General features: G+C 55.6%; 1 protein-coding gene across 1 annotated transcript in view; it reads right to left on the reverse strand.

The window, feature by feature from the left end:
* Positions 1–706: 706 nt before the first annotated feature.
* Scn4a (sodium voltage-gated channel alpha subunit 4) overlaps positions 707–20,648 on the reverse strand; it is a 37,056-nt gene continuing 17,114 nt past the window's right edge. Inside the window, exons 14-24 of the mRNA XM_004655069.2 lie at positions 15,397–15,876; positions 12,061–12,196; positions 11,253–11,407; positions 8,469–8,642; positions 7,488–7,610; positions 5,922–6,200; positions 5,599–5,652; positions 4,606–4,743; positions 3,728–3,832; positions 2,884–3,154; positions 707–1,932 (exon numbers count right to left, since the gene is read on the reverse strand). Coding sequence (XP_004655126.2) covers positions 707–1,932; positions 2,884–3,154; positions 3,728–3,832; positions 4,606–4,743; positions 5,599–5,652; positions 5,922–6,200; positions 7,488–7,610; positions 8,469–8,642; positions 11,253–11,407; positions 12,061–12,196; positions 15,397–15,876 — 3,141 coding nt within the window. The remainder of the gene's footprint in view (positions 1,933–2,883; positions 3,155–3,727; positions 3,833–4,605; positions 4,744–5,598; positions 5,653–5,921; positions 6,201–7,487; positions 7,611–8,468; positions 8,643–11,252; positions 11,408–12,060; positions 12,197–15,396; positions 15,877–20,648) is intronic.

Genomic DNA, 20,648 nt, shown 5'->3' on the forward strand with positions numbered 1-20,648 from the left:
CCAGCCAGAGGAAGCTCTCCATAGGCCTGGCATGATGGCACAAGAAAGGTTTCAGAAGTCACATTTTCAGCTTCATACTTCAGGATCCAGAGGCCAATCAGCTTGGAGCAGCAATTTCTGGACCAGGAACCATGTTTTTTGTTTGTTTGTTTTTCCCAGGGGATTCCTGAGCTACTAGGGAAAGCTACATCCCAGAGTTGTGGAGGTAGTGGGGCTGGCTGAGCCCTAGGGTCCGGTGTAGGCTCTTGAGATTAAGACTTTGTCTCAGCTAGAGCTGAGGGGTCTGGGTCACTTCCTGAGAAGCCAGTAGCCCTTAAGACTTGGTGACAATCTCTCCATCATAGGCTAGCTCTTCCCAAGTGTGTGTGTGTGTGTGTGTGTGTGAGTGTGTGTGCGTGCGTGTAGGGGTAACATTCTGATATTCTGACCTCCACCTTGACCAAGAAAAGGGGGAACAAGGCCCAGGCAGATGTCTGAACAACCTGAAGATGAAATCAGGAGTCAGAGGGCTCAGCTTGGCCTTGGCCCTGTGTGTAATTCATTCCCATTTCCCTCAGACCACCCCTGTGCAGCCCAGTCCCGCCCCCAACATGGGAGCCAGGTGTAGCAGGCGACTCAAAGTCCCGTGCCCTCACTCTGCGTACAGACCCCTCACAGGAGCTTTGGGCCTGTGCCAACGCTCAGCTGGCCACTTTAAAGCTGCCCACTAGACAAGAGACTCTTTGACCCCTGGGCGCACCATCTGTGGGGGTGGTGGGGGAGGCAGGGCAGTGTCTGAGGGGCCCACTGGGGTGAGCTCCGTAGGGGATCCGGCGTCCCCTGTGGAGCCCTCCTTCTCTTCCCCAAGGCTCTGCACACTGCTGGTCCCGTTCTCAGGGCCATACATCTTGTTCATGGCATTGGCGATCAGCCCTTCCTTCTCGGGGGCCCCGTCACCACTGCCGTCCTGGCTGTGGCGGAACATGTAGGAGGCTTGCTTCACGGAGCGCTGCAGCAGGTGGCGGCGGTAGGCCCTCTGGATCTTGATGGCACACACCTCCTCCTGCTTCCTCTTGAGGGTAGTGGTGATGGGCTCGTAGGAGACCTTGGAGGGGTTGGCTGCCATGAACTTCTCTTCCATGGTCTGCTTAAGAGCGTCCATCTCCCCAGAGTCACCCAGCACCTCTTTGGTCAGGGCAAAGAGGATGTCCAGGCAGTGGATCTTGTCCCCAGGCACCATGGGCAGGTCCAGCGTGATGAGCTTAATCTTGTTGGGCTTGGCGATCCTCAGGGGCTCTTGTAGGGTGTCCACGAAATCAGAGAGGCGGCTGTAGTCGATGAACTGTGTGGCGTCGGGGTCAAACTTCTCCCACGTCTCGTAGAACATCTCAAAGTCATCCTCACAGAGGGGTTCGCTGCTCTCCTCGGTGGCCACGTTGAAGTTCTCTAGGATGATGGCGATGTACATGTTGACCACGATGAGGAAGGAGATGATGATGTAACTGCAGAAGAAGCAGATGCCAATGGACGGGTTGCCGCAGTCACCCTTGACATTGGTGCCTGGGTTCTCCAGAGTAGGGTCACAGTCGGGGGGTCCGCTGTTGAGGATGGGGTTCAGAAGCCCATCCCAGCCGGCCGATGTGGTGATCTCGAAGAGGCAGATGATACTGTTGCCAAAGGTCTCGAAGTTGAACATGTCATCGATGCCCGACTCTTTCTTGACGTAGGCGAAGTTGGACATGCCGAAGATGGAGTAGATGAACATGACGAGGAAGAGGAGTAAGCCAATGTTGAAGAGGGCGGGCAGGGACATCATGAGCGCGAACAGCAACGTCCGGATGCCCTTGGCTCCTCGGATCAGCCGCAGGACACGCCCAATCCGCGCCAAGCGAATCACGCGGAACAGCGTAGGTGACACGAAGTATTTCTGGATCAGGTCAGAGAGCGCAAGGCCTGCAGGGAGAAAGAGGGGTTGGGTCAGCGAGTGGGGGGCCACGTGGAGCTCAGTGAGGTGTATGTCCTCCAGGTGACCTGATCTGTCAGACTGGCCTCTCCCAGAGCTCTTGGGGGGGGGCAGGAGGCCACTCTGTCCTGAGAGCTGGAGGTAGGACATGTTAAAATTGATGGGGGTGGTGGTGAAGGTAAGGCCAATGCTTAAGTCTCCGGATACCACACATGAGAGGGGGTGAGGCGGGGAGAGCAGCTGCGTGACTCTGGGCAAAGCGCTTGAATGAGGAAATGAACAATGAAAGAGACAATACCTGTTAAGTGCATAGTGCAATGTCAGGCACGTAGCAAATGCTTAAACATGTGGCTAGTGCCTGTACCCGTCACATGCATACATTGCAACTCTTGGTGTGTATAGGTACGAATACCGCCGTATACTGTGGACTGTGTGTCCGCACCCAGGTATGCACCTACTGGTCAGGCCAGTGTGCTTCTTTTCCTCTTCTTCTATTTTTTTTTGGGGGGGGGAGGTCGGGTCTCACTGTAGCTCAGGTTGACCTGGAATTCAATCTGTAGTCTCATGGTGATCCTCCTACCTCTGCTTCCCGAGTGCTGGGATTAAAGGCGTTTACCACCACGCCCAGCTTGTAAATACAATTTTTTTTTATTTTGGTTTTTCAAGATAGGGTTTTGCTGTCTTCCAGGCTGACCTGAGATTCACTGTGCAGTCTCAGGGTGGCCTTGAACTCGTGGATACCCTTTACCTCTGCCTCCTGAGTGCTGGGGTTAAAGGCGCGCACCACCACGCCGGGCCAACGTGTTTCTTGAGGCGTTTTCACGAGTGCACAGTTGACCAGCATAACCAGCAGGTGCATTCGTGTGTGTCTGTACAGGTGCGTGGGTGTGAGCACACCGGGGCACACACAGGGGCCTTCCTGGGGGACACAAGGGGCTCACCCACAATGGAGAGGATGACGACCACAAAGTCGAAGATGTTCCAGCCGATGGTGAAGTAGTACTGGCGCAGGGCGAACATCTTGAGCACGCACTCGCCCGTGAAGATGATGATGAAGACCATGTTGATGTTGTACAGGATGTCCACCTTGAGCTGGCTCTGGTCATCGGTCTCCACCATCATGGTGACCATGTTGAGGCAGATGAGGATCATGATGGAGATGTCAAAGACCTGCTTCGTCACGAAGTCATACACCACGCCTTGGATCTTGTTCTGCAGCAGGGTGGGCGCGGCAGCATTGGGGTGGGGTGGGAGGTCAGGGTGCAGTCAGGATGGGACAAGCGGGAGACCCAGGATGGTGCAACAGCAGGATGCGGAGGGGCGGTGGGGAAGAGATGAGAGAGGTGTCAGGGATCGTGGTGGACGTGGGCCACGGGGGAAGGGCGGGAACCCCATGGTCCTGTGGGGCCTGTGCTCGTCCCTCCCCACCCTTGGGCCCTTCCTCTCTTCAAGGTTCCTCAGTCAACTCCACCCCTGTCTCAAAGTCATTACTCGCTGGGGGACTTCAGATATTGTCTTCCTCCCTCTTGTCAGGGCCCCTATTCCAGAGGCCACCAAGGGTCCCACATGAAGAGGTGGGTGGACACTGGGAGGCTGTGAAGGGGGGAGGGCAGGTAACCTGTTAACCAGAGTCTAGAGACAGTCGCTGTGCTCACAAGTGGCGCCCCTGTGAAGTTAGGACTCCTTAGAGACAGCGGGCAGAGGACAGGGTGCGTTGCTCCCTGCTGCCTCCCTTGGGCAAGAGCTTGGAAAAAGCTACAGGGGCGGAGGCCCAGGGCCGGGTACCTGGGGCCGGGGAATCGGCTTCTGGGGCTTCTTGGAGCCTAGCTTCTTCATAGCATTGTAGTACTTCTTCTGTTCCTCAGTCATGAAGATGTCTTTCCCTCCAAAGTATAGCGAGACAGGACCAGTAAGGCTGGGGTAGGAGCCCTTCCCTGCCTGCAGGACACTACCTCAGGCACTACCTTCAAGGTAGCCTCCACATCCTTCAGATGCACCTGGAAGTAAGGTCTCTGAAGGGGCCAGCGGTGGAGAGTTGAGGGAGAAGGACAGAAGGCTTATAGCTCCCAAGAAAAGAAGGAGGTGCCAGGAGGAAGTGGGCCAATTTGGTGGGTTTCCCAATTTTAGGCTCACCAGGTCCTTAGGATAACCTAGGTAGGTTACAGCAACCTAATTGGATTTGCGATTTTACAACAGTCTCTCCTTTGTATCCTTGGCTGGCCTCAAAGCCCGTGGAGCTCCTTCCTGCCTCAGCCTCCCACGTGTGGAGGGTCCAGGTGTGCCTCATGTGCCCAGCTTTGAATCCATCTCTTTTTTTTTTTTTTTTTTTTTTTTTTGGTTCTTTGAGGTAGGGTCTCACTCTAGCCCAGGCTGACCTGGAATTCACTATGGAGTCTCAGGGTGGCCTCGAACTCACGGTGATCCTCCTACCTCTGCCTCCCAAGTGCTGGGATTAAAGGTGTGTGCCACCACGCCCGGTTCCCATCTCATTTTTATAGATCAGGAAACTGAGGTTCAGGGACCAAGTCACCTGGTGGGTCTGAGACCCAGGCTTGCTGCCTTAACTATGCCAGCTGGGCCAGAGGCTGCTCGGACAGCGAGTGACTACAGGGTGGACAAGGAGAGGACTTAGACTGGGTAGCCGGGGCCGGCCAGATACTCATCTTCTTCTTCTGCTGGTTGAAGTTGTCGATGATGACGCCGATGAAGAGGTTGAGCGTGAAGAAGGAGCCGAAGATGATGAAGATGACGAAGTACAGGTACATGTAGAGGTTCACCTCGTACTGTGGCTGCTCCTCCTTCTGCGGGGCGGAACACGGAACGGGGTGGGGTGCGCGAATGGCGTTTCCTCGGCTCATCAAGTACTGTGGGTGGGGGCCAATTCCCCCAGGGCGCTGGGCTCCCGAGGAGATGGTGTGGCGAGGTGGGCGTGGCTGAATGTATGGCACTGTCCCAGACTCACTCACTCACTGTTGTGGTTTGAGTGTAAAATATCCCTCATAGCTACGTGTGGTGGCACACACTCTTCATCCCAGCTCTCAGGAGGCAGAGGTAGGAGGATCGCCATGAGTTTGAGGCCACCCTGAGACTACATAGTGACTTCCAGGTTGGCCTGGGCTACAGTGAGGCCCCACCTCGAAAAAACCAACCAAAGAAAGAAAATCCCAGCTAGTGGTGCTGTTTTGAGAATATTGTGGAACCTTTAGGAGGTAGACCCTTGCTGGAGGAAGTGGGTCACTGGGGGTGGGCCGTGAGATTGCATGACCTGGCCTCACTTCTCGTTCACTCTCTGTTTCCTGGCTGAAATGTGATGAAATGACCTTGCTATGCCTTTTTCACCATAATGGACTGTATCCCCTCACAAGTAAGCCAAAACACAGGTGTGGTGGCGCACCCCTTTAATTCCAGCACTCGGGAGGTAGAGGTAGAAGGATCACTGTGAGTTCAAGGCCACCCTGAGACTACAGAGTGAATTCCAGGTCAGAATGGGCTAGAGTGAGCCCCTACCATGAAACAAACAAAAAACAACAACAACAAAAGTAAGCCAAATAAACTCTTTCCTTCCTTAAATTGCTTCCAGTCAGGTGTTGGGTCACAATAAGGAAGAAGTTTCTAAAACACCCACTGACTACATACAGCTCAACAACCTGACTCACCTCCCGCGAGTCCACAGCTGCGTACATGATGTCCATCCAGCCCTTGAAGGTGGCCTGGGGAAGCGCGGTAGAGTGTGAGGGAGGGGCTGCCCTCTGCTCCCATCACTCATGTCCCCTTCCCCTCTCTAACCTAGCCCTTCCCCCAAGGCCACCCGCCCAAGTCCCAATGAATAGGCATCAGAAAGCCTAGAGAGATCAAATGCTCCAGCAGTACAAGCAGAGTGGGTGGTCCCCTAATAAGGAGGGACCACGGGTTCAGGTACAATGAGAGATGGGTGGGCATGTCTACCCCAGTTCCGGGCGGGGCAGTGGGTGCCACTTACCACCTGCAGGAGGGAGAGGTATCCCAGACCCACGTTGTCATAGTTGACCTTGACATTGAGCCAGCGGACCTGGCCTGTGTGCATGAGGCTCTCACACTCGGACTTGTTGTTGACCTCGGAGATATCGAATCTCTCCGAGGTGGTGGTGTTGATGCAGTAGTAGAACTTTCCAGCAAACAGGTTGACACCCATGATGCTGAAGATGAGCCAGAAGATGAGGCAGACCAGGAGCACGTTCATGATGGAGGGGATGGCTCCCAGGAGGGCGTTCACCACCACCTGAGGGCCAGGGTATGGGGTCACTGACCGAGCACCTCCCAGCCAGCCCTCTGATGGGCTCCCCAGCTGCAACCAAATAGGGACCATGCAGGGTAGGGCCCTGGCACTCAGGGTCCCTCTGAGGCAAGTCTGGGGAGAAGGGTCTCTTTGGGCTTTGTGTATGGGGGTGAAGGGTTGGGGTTGTCTGGAAGGGCTCTCTGCATGGCTGGAGCCATCAAAGCAGAGTGTGCGTGGGGGCGTGCCCCGCTTCTCTGGAAGCTGCCAGGTCATGGTTCACCGGGCGGGACACAAAGACTCTTTCCTCAGCCCCCACTGGAAACAGTCTATGAGACTCAGGCCCTGCTCATCAGTTCGCAGCATTTGTGACAGAGCCATAGAAAAGAGGCCACCAGGGTCTACAAAGCAGTAGGCCTCCAGGATCCTTCTGTCATCCGCCCCACCGGCCGTCCCTGGTCACAGAGATACACCAAAGTGTTTCGGTCTTGGCTACATCTGAAATTGCCTCTTTTAAGTCTTAAGGAAGAGCTATTGTGTGACCTCCAGGACAAGTTGGTGGCAGAAGCCCCTGGTGCCTGGGGAGCTCGGATCCTGATTGGGATATCACCTAGCTGGGTGGCCTTGGGTAGGTTTCCCTCAGTGGGGAAGGGTCCCCGGCTCCAAGATCAGGAGCCTAACCTGGGGCAAACTTCTTGCATGAATAGGAGGGAGCCACTTCGATGTCCGCCTGCAACCAGGGGGATTCCTAGGGGTCCCCGTGGAGCAGGTCTGGTTCCTGGTACACCTCACTTTGCTGGGGAAGTCCCACTGGTCTCGCTGCGATCCTGTTTACCTGGTACTTCTGCTCTCATACCTCTCAAGGGATCCTCTCTAAAGTGTCCCACATACAAAGCTCAAGAGGGGCAGGCTCCGAATGGAGGCCTAAGCACAGCCCACTGGCTTAGGTTTCAGGGCCCTGGTGTCCCTCATCTGAGGTGGGGGCAAAGGGATACCCCAAAGCCCACAGGCCTGCCTTCCTCTCTTCGTGGAGTCCTGTGGTCTATTTCAGCAGCCTCTGCTGCCCCCAAGTGGTGGCAAAGCTAAGCTAAAGGTTTGAGAGAGGGGCTTGAGGACGGAATGGGGCAGGCTGGACGTGAGTCCGCAGTGCTTCAAACCTGGCCACCAGCAGTTGGGACCCTCTGCCTGCTCCTGGTGTGGCTACAGTGCCATCATGCACTTCTCCACTCTGCGTCTGTAAGTCAGGCTGCTCCCCCACCCCAAGCCCTTCCTAGGGGCTCCCTCAGCACCCACCCTCATGCCCTCGAATCGGGACAGTGCCCTGAGGGGTCGCAGAGCCCGCAGCGTGCGCAGGGATTTGATGGGTCCCAGCTCGGAGTAGCCCATCCAGTTGGCCACCAGGCTGATGATGGAGACCTGCAACAGGAAGCACGTGTGGTCAGGGGGTCTCCTGGGACCCAGCCCCATGGGATGGGAAATCTCATCTCCTGGTTGTCTCCTGTGGACACCTTCCCCGGTGAACGCTCCTATTTGGTGGGCAAAGCAGTTCTGGGACCTGACCGACACCTTTAGAGCTGGGCTCCCGCGGAGATGTCACTCATGAACCGAGGACGGTGGTGGGTGGGGGGAGCCTCCTTCACCCAGCTTGGTCGCCCAAAAGGAGGGCATGAGGTCCAGAGAGATGGCTCAGTCAGTAAACTGCTTTCCATACAAGCATGAAAATCTGAATTTGGATCTCTACCACTCAAATAAAAGCCAGGTGTGGTGGTACGCGCTCATAATCTGGATGGGGGAGGGGGTGTAGGAGGAGAGACATGTGGATCCCCAGGGTCAGCTTGCATGCTATTTTGACTGAATTGGTGAACTTCGGGTTCAATTAGACACTATGACTCAAAAAAAAAAAAAAAAAAAAAAGATGGCGAGCAACTGAAGACACCTGATGTCAACCTCTGGCCTCTGCCTGCGCGTGCATGGCCCCCCCACGTGTAACACATGTGCTTACCACACACACACACAGACAGGAAAAGAGGGTTATGAAAACCCCGTCCTCCACACAGGTGCACGGCGGGGATCACGGCCAGGTCTCTCTCCTCTCAGCACCCCTCCCTGCCCTGCTGTATGTGAGAAGCAAGAGGCCAGTGGGAAGAGCATTGATCTGGGGGTGTGACTCTTCATGTGGCCTCGGGTAAGTCCTTCCAGGGCCTGGCCTCCCTAAAATCCGTGAGCCGCATCATTCCGGATGTGGTTGTATGTCGGGGGGTGGGGCGGACTCACATCCACAATGAGGAAGTCCAGCCAGCACCAGGCATTGGTGAAGTACACCTTGAAACCGTAGGCCACCCACTTGAGCAGCATCTCCAGGATGAAGATGTAGGTGAAGACCTTGTCAGCGTATTCCAGAATGGTGCGGATGACTCGCCGCTGCTCAATGTAGATGTCCTCGAAGGCCTGGGGGTGGGGGCGCCAGTGTGACCCACAGGGTTTCCCGGGGCTCGAAGGCAGGGGCAGCAGCCGTACCTCTAGCCTATCCGCTGCTGTTGGTTCCCAGAGGTCTTCGTGGGAGCTAGAATGGGGGCGGCTGTGGGTCTCTCCCGACCTAGGAGGGGCAGCCTTCCTCCCCCCAGCTCTCACTGACACACCTTTAGTCCTGCCTACCTTTGAACCACAAATTCGTGGGGTCCACCTACCTCCCTATTGGCCAAGGAGAGGAAAAAGTGAGTCCACAAAGCAAGGGGGCTTGCCTGTCCCTTGAAGGAGCTAACACGCCTACTAGAACATTCTCCTAGAGGCGCAGGTGGGTCCCCTTTAGGATGTTCTGGCTATGAAACTATCCAGGCTGGATCCATCCCTGGGATAAAAGGGCGGGAGCCTGGGGGGGGGGGGTCTGACACCTGTGGGGGCGTCTGGCACCTGTCTGGGGGATCTGGCACCTGTGGGGGGTCTGGCACCTGTGGGGGGGGGCTGGCACCTGTGGGGGGTCTGGCACCTGTGGGGGGTCTGGCACCTGTGGGGGGGGTCTGGCACCTGTGGGGGGTCTGGCACCTGTGGGGGGTCTGGCACCTGTAGGGGGGATCTGGCACCTGTGGGGGGGTCTGGCACCTGTGGGGGGGTCTGGCACCTGTGTGGGGGGTCTGGCACCTGTGGGGGGTCTGGCACCTGTGGGGGGGTCTGGCACCTGTGTGTGGGGGGTCTGGCACCTGTGGGGGGTTCTGACACCTGTGGGGGGTCTGGCACCTGTGGGGGGGTCTGGCACCTGTGTGTGGGGGGTCTGGCACCTGTGGGGGGGTCTGGCACCTGTGGGGGGTCTGGCACCTGTGGGGGGGTCTGGCACCTGTGGGGGGTCTGGCACCTGTGGGGGAGTCTGGCACCTGTGTGTGGGGGGTCTGGCACCTGTGGGGGGTCTGGCACCTGTGGGGGGGTCTGGCACCTGTGTGTGGGGGGTCTGGCACCTGTGGGGGGTCTGGCACCTGTGGGGGGGTCTGGCACCTGTGTGTGGGGGGTCTGGCACCTGTGGGGGGTCTGGCACCTGTGTGTGGGGGGTCTGGCACCTGTGGGGGGGTCTGGCACCTGTGGGGGGGCTGGCACCTGTGGGGGGGTCTGGCACCTGTGGGGGGTCTGGCACCTGTGTGTGGGGGGTCTGGCACCTGTGTGTGGGGGGTCTGGCACCTGTGTGTGGGGGGTCTGGCACCTGTGGGGGGGTCTGGCACCTGTGTGTGGGGGGTCTGGCACCTGTGGGGGGTCTGGCACCTGTGGGGGGGTCTGGCACCTGTGGGGGGGTCTGGCACCTGTGTGTGGGGGGTCTGGCACCTGTGTGTGGGGGGTCTGGCACCTGTGGGGGGGTCTGGCACCTGTGTGTGGGGGGTCTGGCACCTGTGGGGGGTCTGACACCTGTGGGGGGTCTGGCACCTGTGGGGGGGTCTGGCACCTGTGTGGGGGGGGTCTGGCACCTGTGGGGGGTCTGACACCTGTGGGGGGTCTGGCACCTGTGGGGGGTCTGGCACCTGTGGGGGGGTCTGGCACCTGTGTGTGGGGGGTCTGGCACCTGTGTGTGGGGGGTCTGGCACCTGTGGGGGGTCTGGCACCTGTGGGGGGTCTGGCACCTGTGGGGGGGTCTGGCACCTGTGGGGGGGGGGTCTGGCACCTGTGGGGGGTCTGGCACCTGTGGGGGGGTCTGGCACCTGTGTGTGGGGGGTCTGGCACCTGTGGGGGGTCTGGCACCTGTGGGGGGTCTGGCACCTGTGGGGGGGTCTGGCACCTGTGGGGGGTCTGGCACCTGTGGGGGGTCTGACACCTGTGGGGGGTCTGGCACCTGTGGGGGGTCTGGCACCTGTGTGTGGGGGGTCTGACACCTGTGGGGGGTCTGGCACCTGTGTGTGGGGGGTCTGGCACCTGTGGGGGGGTCTGGCACCTGTGGGGGGTCTGGCACCTGTGGGGGGGTCTGGCACCTGTGGGGGGGTCTGGCACCTGTGTGTGGGGGGTCTGACACCTGTGTGTGGGGGGGGTCTGACACCTGTGGGGGGTCTGGCACCTGTGTGTGGGGGGTCTGGCACCTGTGGATGGGTCTGGCACCTGTGTGGGGGGGGTCTGGCACCTGTGGATGGGTCTGGCACCTGTGTGGGGGGGGTCTGACACCTGTGGGGGGGTCTGGCACCTGTGTGGGGGGGGTCTGACACCTGTGTGTGGGGGGTCTGACACCTGTGGGGGGTCTGGCACCTGTGTGTGGGGGGTCTGGCACCTGTGGGGGGGTCTGGCACCTGTGTGGGGGGTTCTGACACCTGTGGGGGGTCTGGCACCTGTGTGGGGGGGTCTGACACCTGTGGGGGGTCTGGCACCTGTGTGTGGGGGGTCTGGCACCTGTGGGGGGTCTGGCACCTGTGGGGGGGTCTGGCACCTGTGGGGGGTCTGGCACCTGTGGGGGGTCTGGCACCTGTGGGGGGGTCTGGCACCTGTGGGGGGTCTGGCACCTGTGGGGGGGTCTGGCACCTGTGGGGGGTCTGGCACTGTGGGGGGGTCTGGCACCTGCCTCTGCTCTGTCCCCGGAGGGGTAGAAGTTCCTACCAGGGCCCCACTGCTGAGCAAGATCATGAAGACAATGAAGGTCTCGAACCAGTTGTGCTCAACAATCTTGAAGCAGGCCCTGCGCAGGGTCCACCACATCTTGCCGCGGCCCTGGGAGATGTCCACGTAGAGGCAGGGGCAGCGCTGCACACAGGCTGCAGGGCACAGGGCACAGGGCGGCCGGCATCAGGAGCCTGAGACCTTCTCCCGCCTCCGCTTCACTCTGCCCCACGACAAGGGACCCGCCTCCTCCATGCACATCGGGCTCCACTGGGCTCACGTGGGGGCCTCAGCTCTTCCTGCACAGTCCACCCCACCCGTGTGCGCGCCACCTGCTGCCAGGATGCACACACGGGGGAAAGATGCCCCACAAACAGGCGCAGGTCTCCCGCTGTCCCCATACTTCCCGCCTCATTCAGCCCAGGCCCTTTGGGTAAAAATGCCTTACGGTGGTCTCCCCAGGTGAGGCAGGGTGGGCAGCATCAGTGTTGAGGGGCCTGCTTTCTTTCTTTCTTTCCCTTCCTTCCTTTCTTCCTTTCTCTTTCTTTCTTTCTATCTCTCTCCTCTCTCTCTCTTTTTTTTTTTTTTTTTGGAGGTAGGGTCTCATTCTATCCCAGGTTGACCTGGGATTCACTAGAGTCTCAGGGTGGCCTCGAACTTATGGCGATCCTCCTACCTCTGCCTCCTGAGTGCTGGGATCAAAGGCGTGCGCCACCATGCCCGGCTTTTTTTTTTTTTTTTTGCAGCCCTCCTTCGGCCCTGTCCCTAACAGAGACAGCGGGCTGCGCTCCAGGCAGGGGCTCCTCACCCTCAGTGAAGCACTCCTCAGGTAGTTCTCCCTCGAGGTTCTCCTCAGCCTGCTCCTCGGGGTCCTCCTCGGGGGGCTTGTAGTCGGCCGTGCTGCAGACAGAGGAGTTCCCATCGTAGAGGGGCTTCTGTGGCTTCTGCAGGGGTCACAGGGACATGTGACCTCTGGGTCCCAAGGGATCCCTCATCCTCCCACCGGGTGGGACAAGATGAAGATCAGAGAGAACGGGAAAAGAGAGTAGGGCAGAATCTCCATTCATTCATTCATTCATTGTATTCAGTCATTCACTCAGCCCTGTGCAGAACTGGCACTGTACCCCAGCAAAAGAACCTCAGTGACAAAGGTGACCTTGGCTCTGCCCTTGGGACATTTGGCATCTGGCAAGACACAGGGAGGGCATGAGGAGATAGGCGAGGCACGCAGGTCAGGGAGGAGGCTGGGCAGGAGCGGAGGGGGAGAGTGGCTCGGTTTGGGGCTTTTTGCTGTTGGTGGACTGGGAGGTGTGAGAGGCATGAAAGGGAACAACAGAGGAAAAGAGGCCTGAAGAGACTTTAGAAGGGGCAGGGATGAGAGAAGGGGTCAGGATGGAGCTGGGCTAATATAGCTGTAGAGAACAGGCGCATGGTGCCCCAAGGGTTGAAGCCTTTCCACTCCCAGGGTCTGTTTGGCTGAGGGATCCAGAAAGGATGGAAACTTTTCCCTAGCCAAGGCCCCAGTGTGGCGCCAAGGGAACCTGATCAGGGTGGGGGTGGGGGTGGGGGCCAGTGCTCGGGCCTGGCGGGGCCTCCTCCCACCTCCTGGTGCTGTCCTAGGCTAGCTGCCCAGTCAGGCTTCCATGCTGCAAGGGGGCACTTCATGGTGGGGTCCCTGAAGAGGAAGATGGATTGGGCAGCCCTTTGTGTGTGTGTGTGTGTGTGTGTGTGTGTGTGTGTGTGTGTGTGTGTGTGTGTGTGTGAGAGAGAGAGAGAGAGAGAGAGAGAGAGAGAGAGGGAGAGAGAGAGAGAGAGAGAGAGAGACACTCTGGCAGTGTTAAGAAAACCAGAGGTAGGTACTTCCCAGTTGACAAAAAGGGAAACTGAGGACTGGAGAGGTGGCTTAGTGATTAAGGTGTTTGCCTGCAAAGCCAAAGGACCTCTGTTTGATTCCCCAGGACTCACATAAGCCAGATGCTCAAGGCGGCACATGCGTCTGGAGTTCGTTTGCTGTGGCTGGAGGCCCTGGTGTGCCCATTGTCTCTCTCTCTCTCTCTGTCTCTGTGTCTGCCTCTTTCTCTCTCTCAAATAAATAAATAAATAAAATAAAATAAGACTTTTTAAAAAGGGGAATTGAGGCATTACGTCAGCCAGGGTAGCCACTAAACTCCGGGTCTCACCTGTGCACACCAAGGCCCCTGGAGCCCTGTCTGCTGCCCGGGCCCCTTCCCCTCACAGAGGCATGGTCGTGGTGCTCTCTAGCTGGCTCCTCCCCCGCTGAGTTCCTCATACCGAGGTCTAGGTCGGTGCCATGTTTCCTAGGGTATTTATAGTGCAGCAGGCACTCAGCCCCCTGGTAAGTCAGCATGCCACATATTTGGGGGGAATAAGAAGTCAAGAGTTTTCAGGGCAAAGGTCATTGCCGAGCCCGGGACTGGTAGGTGGTGTGGGCAGTGCCCCGGCCTCCTTGACGTGCCAGCCATTTTCTTGTCAGAGCTGCGTATGAGTGAGAGGTTTGGAGTCAGCTCCCCTGGGGGGCTCAGATGGGGTAACTGCCACCCATGTTACAGTTTCCCTCTCTCCCCCACACGGGAGGGGCAGGAGGAGGGGCAGTCTTAATCCAGCAAGGCTGGCTGGGTCAGCCCTCCTATGCTGAGCCTGTGCCACAACTCTGCTTTCCTCGTCCTGTGTCCCTAATTTATTTCTCTCTCGCCCTTTTTTTTAAAAAAATCTCTATCTATTTTTATTTTAAAAAATTATTTAAGCACTCGGGAGGCAGAGGTAGGAGGATCACTGAGAGTTCAAGGCCACCCTGAGACTACATAGTGAATTCCAGGTCAGCCTGAGCCAGAGTGAGACCCTACCTTGAAAAGCAAAAAAAAAAAAAAAAAAAAAAAAAAAAAAAAAAATTATTTATTTACTTATTTGAGAGAGAGAGAGAAAGAGGCAGATAGAGAGAAAGGGCACACCAGGGCCTCCAGCCACTGCAAACAAACTCCAGACACATGTGCCCCCTTCTGCATCTGGCTTACATGGGTCCTGGGGAATCGAACCAGGGTCCTTTGGCTTTGCAGGCATGTGCCTTAACCACTAAGCCATTTCCCTGCCCCTGTTTCTTTCTCTTTTTAAGGTAAAGTCTCAGTCTAGTCCAGGCTGACCTGGAATTCACTATGTAGTCTCAGGCTGGCCTCAAACTCATGGCGAGCCTTCTACCTCTGTCTCTTGAGTGCTGAGATTAAAGGTGTGCACCACCATACCTGGCTCTAATTTCTTCTTTTCAAAAACTTTTTATTTTTATTTTTTTCTGAGGTAGGGTCTCACTGTAGCTCAGGCTGACCTGGAAGTTACTAAGTACTCTCAGGGTGGCCTTGATCTTGTGGCAATCCTCCTACCTCTGCCTCCGGAGTGCTGGGATTAAAGATGTGCGCCCCCATGCCTGCCTTAATTTTTAAATTAAAAAAATATTTATCTATTTAAGAGAGAGAAAGAGCAACAGGAAGACGCAGATAGAGAAAGAACGATGTGCCAGGGCCTTTACCCACTGCCAACAAACTCCAGATGCATGGGCTACATTGTGCATCTGACTTACGTAGGTACTGGGGAGTCAAACCTGGGTCCTTAAGCTTTGCAGGCAAACACCTTAAATGTTAAGCCATCTCTCTAGCCCTTGTCCTTAATTTCTATTGTGCCTTCTTGTTCCTGTCCTCAGAGTCCCTGGCCTGGACCTGGCACCGTAGCAAGCCCTGGATTCTAAGCAGGAATAGATGACCATGATGAAAAGAGGCCTCTTGGGTCTGCATCATGGAGCCCAGGTGTCACTGGTAACAGTGTCCTGTCCAAGAACTCCACCTACTGGTGAAGGAGGCCCAGGTGGTGTTTTAGGTGGTCCAACCATGACAATCATGTTAATAGCCGTAAAAGTGACCCTTACAGAGAACTGATCATGTACTTGGTACATAGCATGTGACATAACACAGCTCAACAATGCCACAGGGCTGGTGCCACCGCACCCGCTTTACAGATGGAGAAACCAAGGGTCACACAGAGTGTCTGTGACTTGCTGAGTTGCCTAAGGTCACACAGACATGGGAGGCCGAATCTTTCTGGCCCCGGACCCCTCCAGCCAGACCCGGGATGGGCTCACCTTGATGTCTTCGGGCTCTGAGAATGTATCAGTTTCCTCTTCCGTAGGCATCTCCAGGTCGGACTCCTCAGAGGCGATGGGCACGTGAATGGTCAGGTAGGGGTTGTTGATGAAGTTGAGGTGATCCAGCTCGATGTTGGAGGGGGAGCCATTTGCCAGGCCCACATGGTTCAGGATGTGATTGTCTTTCTTCAGGTCTTTGTCCTCCTCCTCGGGGGGCGGGTCCTTCTTCTCATCCTCAGGGGCACTCTCCCCAGCCTCCCCGGCACCCCCAGGCTTCCCAAGGCTGAGCATGATGTCCTCGGGGCTCAGGATCTTGCCATGCAGCAGCCCCAGGAGGAAGGCCTTGGCGAAGCCAATGCCCCACTTGATGCGCCCAATGGCGATCTGCAGGTTGTTCACCTCGCCGTCCTCGTCCGAGGCCGCCAGGCTGTCTGCACTGAAGGAGCTCAGCAGGAGGGCCAGGAACAGGTTCAGGACCTGGGAAGCAAGGGTTGATGGGAGCGGTCTCAGGACAGCTAGCCTCCAGGCCCTGGGGGTACCTGTCACCTTCAGCCAGCAGAGGGTCCCCAGGGTTACAGATGGGACCTGCCACGTGTTGACTGGGCGGATGTACATACAGGTGCCCATGTGGAGGTCAGAGTGTTGGTCTTCACCTCTAACCTTGTTTGAAACTGGGGTCTCTTTCTCTTTCTCTCTCTCTCTTTCTCTCTCTCTCTCTTTTTTTTTTTTCGAGGTATGGTGTTACTCTAATCCTCTAGTCCAGGCTGACCTGGAACTCACTATGAAGTCTCAGGGTAGCCTTGAACTCATGGTGATCCTCATACCTCAGCCTCCCGAGTGCTGGGATTAAAGGTGTGCACCACCATGCCTGGCTCTCTCTCTCTCTTTCTTAAAAGGGCCTCTAACCACTACAAACAAACTCCAGATGCACGTGCCACCTTGTGCATCTGTCATATGTGGGTTCTGGGGAATCGAACCTGGGTCCTTAGGCTTTGCAGGCAAGTGCCTTACCTGCTAAGCCATCTCTCCAGCCTGAGACTGGCTCTCTCTTGTTTGCTGCTGTGAATTCTCCTGACTCCACCTCCCGTTGCAGCAGCCCTGTTGGGATTCCAGACATATGTTCCACCACGTCTAGCTTTACGTGAGTCCTGGAGATCTGATCTCTGGTGATCAGGTTGTGCAGTAAGCACTTCTAACCATGGAGCCATCTGCCCAGCTCTCTCCATCATGCTGGCTTTTAAAAGGGTGTCACCGAACAGGGTGCTCACAAGGAATGGTGCAAGAGAGGACTGTTATTGTCATCCTGCTTTACAGACACAGAAATGGAGGCCTGCACGTGTATCGGGGTCCTGCTACCAGGGGAAGTGGCAGGCTTTGGGGAGGCACACTGAGTGACAGGGACTCTTCCTATGGCTCCGCCCTCTACTTCTAATATTTTAATTTTTTGGGGGGGGGAGATGCAGAACAAAGAACAAGATAGGGTGTGTGTAGGACAAGCAGGCTGGTCTTGAACTTCTGACCCTTTCACCTTCTGAGGGCTAGGGCTGCAGGTGCGTGCTAGCATGACGCCTGGGAATCCTAATTTTCTGCAATTTTTTGTATCTTTTTTGTTTTTTATTTTTATTTTTGGTTTTTCAAGGTAGGGTCTCCCTCTAGCCCAGGCTGACCTGGAATTCACTCTGTATTCTCAGGGTGGCCTCGAACTCATGGCAATCCTCCTACCTCTGCCTCCTGAGTGCTGGGATTAAAGGTGTGCGCCACCATGCCCGGCATCTTTTTTATTTTTTGAGGTAGGGTTTCACTCTAGCTCGGGCTGACCTGGAATTCACTATGTAGTCTCAGGGTGGCCTTTAACTTATGGTGATCCTCCTACCTCTACCTCCCGAGTGCAGGATTAAAGGAATGCACCGCTACACCCTGCTCTGCAAATTTTTTTTTTTTAATTTTTAAATTAATTTTTTTTTTTTTAATGAGAGAGAGAGAAATTTGGCTCGCCAGGGCCTCCAACCACTGCAATCAAACTCCAGACGTGTGCACCACTTTGTGCACATGTGCAACCTTGTACACTTGCATCATCTTGTGCGTCTGGCTTATGTGGGGCCTGGAGAGTTGAACATGAGTCCTTAGGCATCAAGAGTACCTTAAACTGCTAAGCCCTCTCTCCAGCCCTTAATTTTTTAAGCTTCTTTTCTTTACGTATGAAGTGGGACTTTTTTTTTTTTCCGAGGTAGGGTTTCGCTCTAGTCCAGGCTCACATGGAATTCACTATGGAGTCTCAGGGTGGCCTGGAACTGATCCTCCTATGTCTATGTCCTGTGTCCTATGTCTGCCTCCTGAGTGCTGGGATTAAAGGCCTGTGCCACCACGCCTGGCTCTGAAAGGGGACTTTTCACCAAACCTCTCTGTGCAGGTGCCTGTCCCCTGCTGCTCTGGAGAGGACTTCTGACCTGTATCTATACCACTCATGGTTCCCTTCTCTCATCCCTGTTGACCAGGACTTAGATCAACCCATCCTCTCCTGCTTTCTTTTCCAGAGGACAGTTAATGCTCTTCTGCCACCGTTGGTGGGCAAGTGACCTATGATAAGACTAACACAATAGTCTTGAGGTGGCGGAGACGTCCATTGACAACAGAGATTGGGGTGCACAGGCTTTGAGACCATGCTGGCTGGCTCTGAATCCCAGTTTATCATCATAGCTGTGTGTCCTGAGGCAAGTAGTTTCACTGCTCTGTGCCTCACATTCCTCATCTGTAAAATGGGGATGATTTCATTACATTGTGACTTCCAAACCATCAATACAAGTTAAAGATTTAGTAATTACTCAAGTCACGTTGGCTGTTATTACCCGTGCAATAATAGGAAATCTTTAAGCCCGGCACTCGGGAGGCTGAGGTAGGAGGATTGCCGTGAGTTCAAGGACACCCTGAGACTACATAGTGAATTCCAGGTCAGCCGGGGCTAGAGAGAGACCTTACTTAAAAAACAAAAAGAAAAACAAAAACAAGCATGATAATCATGACGATGATCGTAGGTGTAGCAGTAATAACAGGAAATGGTTCAAAGGACAAGGATTAATCGGTTAGCTACAAACCCGCCTCAGCATTTTGTAGATGATGAAACAATCCCACAGAAGTAGAGTGATTGACATATACCAGGGCCAAGACTAGAACCCAGGTTTCTAAGTGTCACTGTGTAATCTAAAGGGCACCATTCCCTTAGACTGCAGCGTGATTGGCATCGTGAAGGCTCTCACTGTGGTGGCCCCATCCTCCCACCAGCCCACCCAGCCATCTTTGGGTAGTGGGAGGGAGCTGATGCTGGCTGGGGTGAGAAGTCATGATCCTTGCCAGCCAGAGTCAGGCAGGTTCTTGCTTTCCTGGACCTGAGGCAGAGCAGGCATGGGGGGTGGGGAGGGAAGCTTGTATGTGTGACTGTGCTATCCTTGACCGTTTTCATGTGTCCTCACTGCTTGGCATCACCAGTGTCCTCCAAGGTCTTATTGTCATGGTCTTAACTATCAGGTTAACATAGTATCTTAAACATATATTTATATAATAGATATATATATATAATGTTTATTATAATATATAATAATAAATATAATAACTACATAAAACAGTATAATGTTATCATATATATATTAAGATATATGAAATAAAATCCTCTTTGGGAGGATATGCCTTGGGGGATTCCCACCCATGTCCACACTCCGCGTCCTCTAACTTCCTTTCCACCGTTGCCCCCACCCATATTTACTGTTCTTTTCTTCTCCCTGTCTCAGGGGGAGGCTCCCAGTTGCCAGAAACACATCTGAGATGGGAATTAGCTGCTCTCTGGGTCAGCAGGGTTTGCACACGGCTCCTGCCCAGGACAGAAATAGCCTCCTCAGGCCAAGGGGGGAGGGGCGGGGGAGGGAGGTCACACGCCGTGGGGGGTCTGTGGGTGGGGTACCCATACCCTAGTCACTTCCTCTTCTTCACAGTAAGCTGGAGGAAGTGACCCAACTCCATGGATGCAAGGGGGCACAGGCCCTCAATGCTCCCTGGCAGGGTGCCCTGGTGCCCTCTGGCAGACACCTGCCTCTCTGTGGCCTGGAGGAGGAAGAGTTAGTTGGGAGGGGGGCAGGGGACAGTGCCCAAGGAGCTGACCAAGCTGGAGCTGCTGCTCTCCCGCTGAACAAGGCGAGAGCTATAAAGCCGGGCTGGAAAAGAGCACCGGTGGCGCGCGCACGTGTGTGTGTGTGTGTGTGTGTGTGTGTGCGTGTGTGTGTGTGTTGTGCGTGTATGTGTGTGTGTGTTGTGCGCATGCGTGTCCTGAGGTGACAGTTCGCAGAGGCAGTGTAGTACCCTGATGGCAGACACTGGAGGAGGAAGCCTGGCCTCAGACCCCATAGCCTGGAGCCTTTGCTTGCTCATCACTGAAACAGAAGTCAGCACGCCCCTGCTAGGTGCTGTGAGGACCAAGCGAGTGGACGAATACACGGACCTTGACAGGATACTGGTCAGAGGCTGGGCAAGGCAGCCCCGGTACCATCGGCCTCAGGGGAACCATCATGAACACCAGTGCTCTTATTGGAGTTAGTGGTTCCTGGAATCACAGAGCCAGTCCCCTGTCTCAGCTCAGTGTCTCACAAGACAGGTGGCTCTGGGTCCTGCCTCCTTTGGGTGTGGAGAAACCTCCCCAGGGCTGTGGGGACAATTGGAGACAATGTATAGGAAGACCTGAACACAGCAGGGACAAGCATGTGGCAGAAGCACTAGACCAAATGGCTTGTGTCTAGCTAAAACCCAAGGGGTACTTTGTTGTAAGCATAACGATTATTGACATAAACCATCCGTTTGCAACATTTGACTTCCCCTGGGCTCAGAGGCTCACTGAGACCTGCGTCATGTCGGCCTCACGATCACCACCATGACCATCCCCACTTCCCAGATGAGAAAATCAAGGCCTCAAGAAGTTAAATTTCTTGCTTAAAAGAAAAGGAGCTGGGTGTGGTGGTGCACGCCTTAATCCCAGCACTCGGGAGGCAGAGGTAGGAGGATCACAGTGAGTTCGAGGCCACCCTGAGACTACATAGTGAATTCCAGGTCAGCCTGGACCAGAGTGAGACCCTATCTCGAAAACCCCCCACCCAAAAGAAGCATAAGCCAGGTATGTGGCACATGCCTTTAATCCCAGTACTTGGGAGGCTAAGGTAGGAAGATCTCCATGAGTTCGAGACTACCCTGAGACTATAGAGTGAGTTCCA

Source organism: Jaculus jaculus, chromosome 9 (genome assembly GCF_020740685.1).
Source record: "Jaculus jaculus isolate mJacJac1 chromosome 9, mJacJac1.mat.Y.cur, whole genome shotgun sequence".
NCBI lineage: Eukaryota > Metazoa > Chordata > Mammalia > Rodentia > Dipodidae > Jaculus > Jaculus jaculus.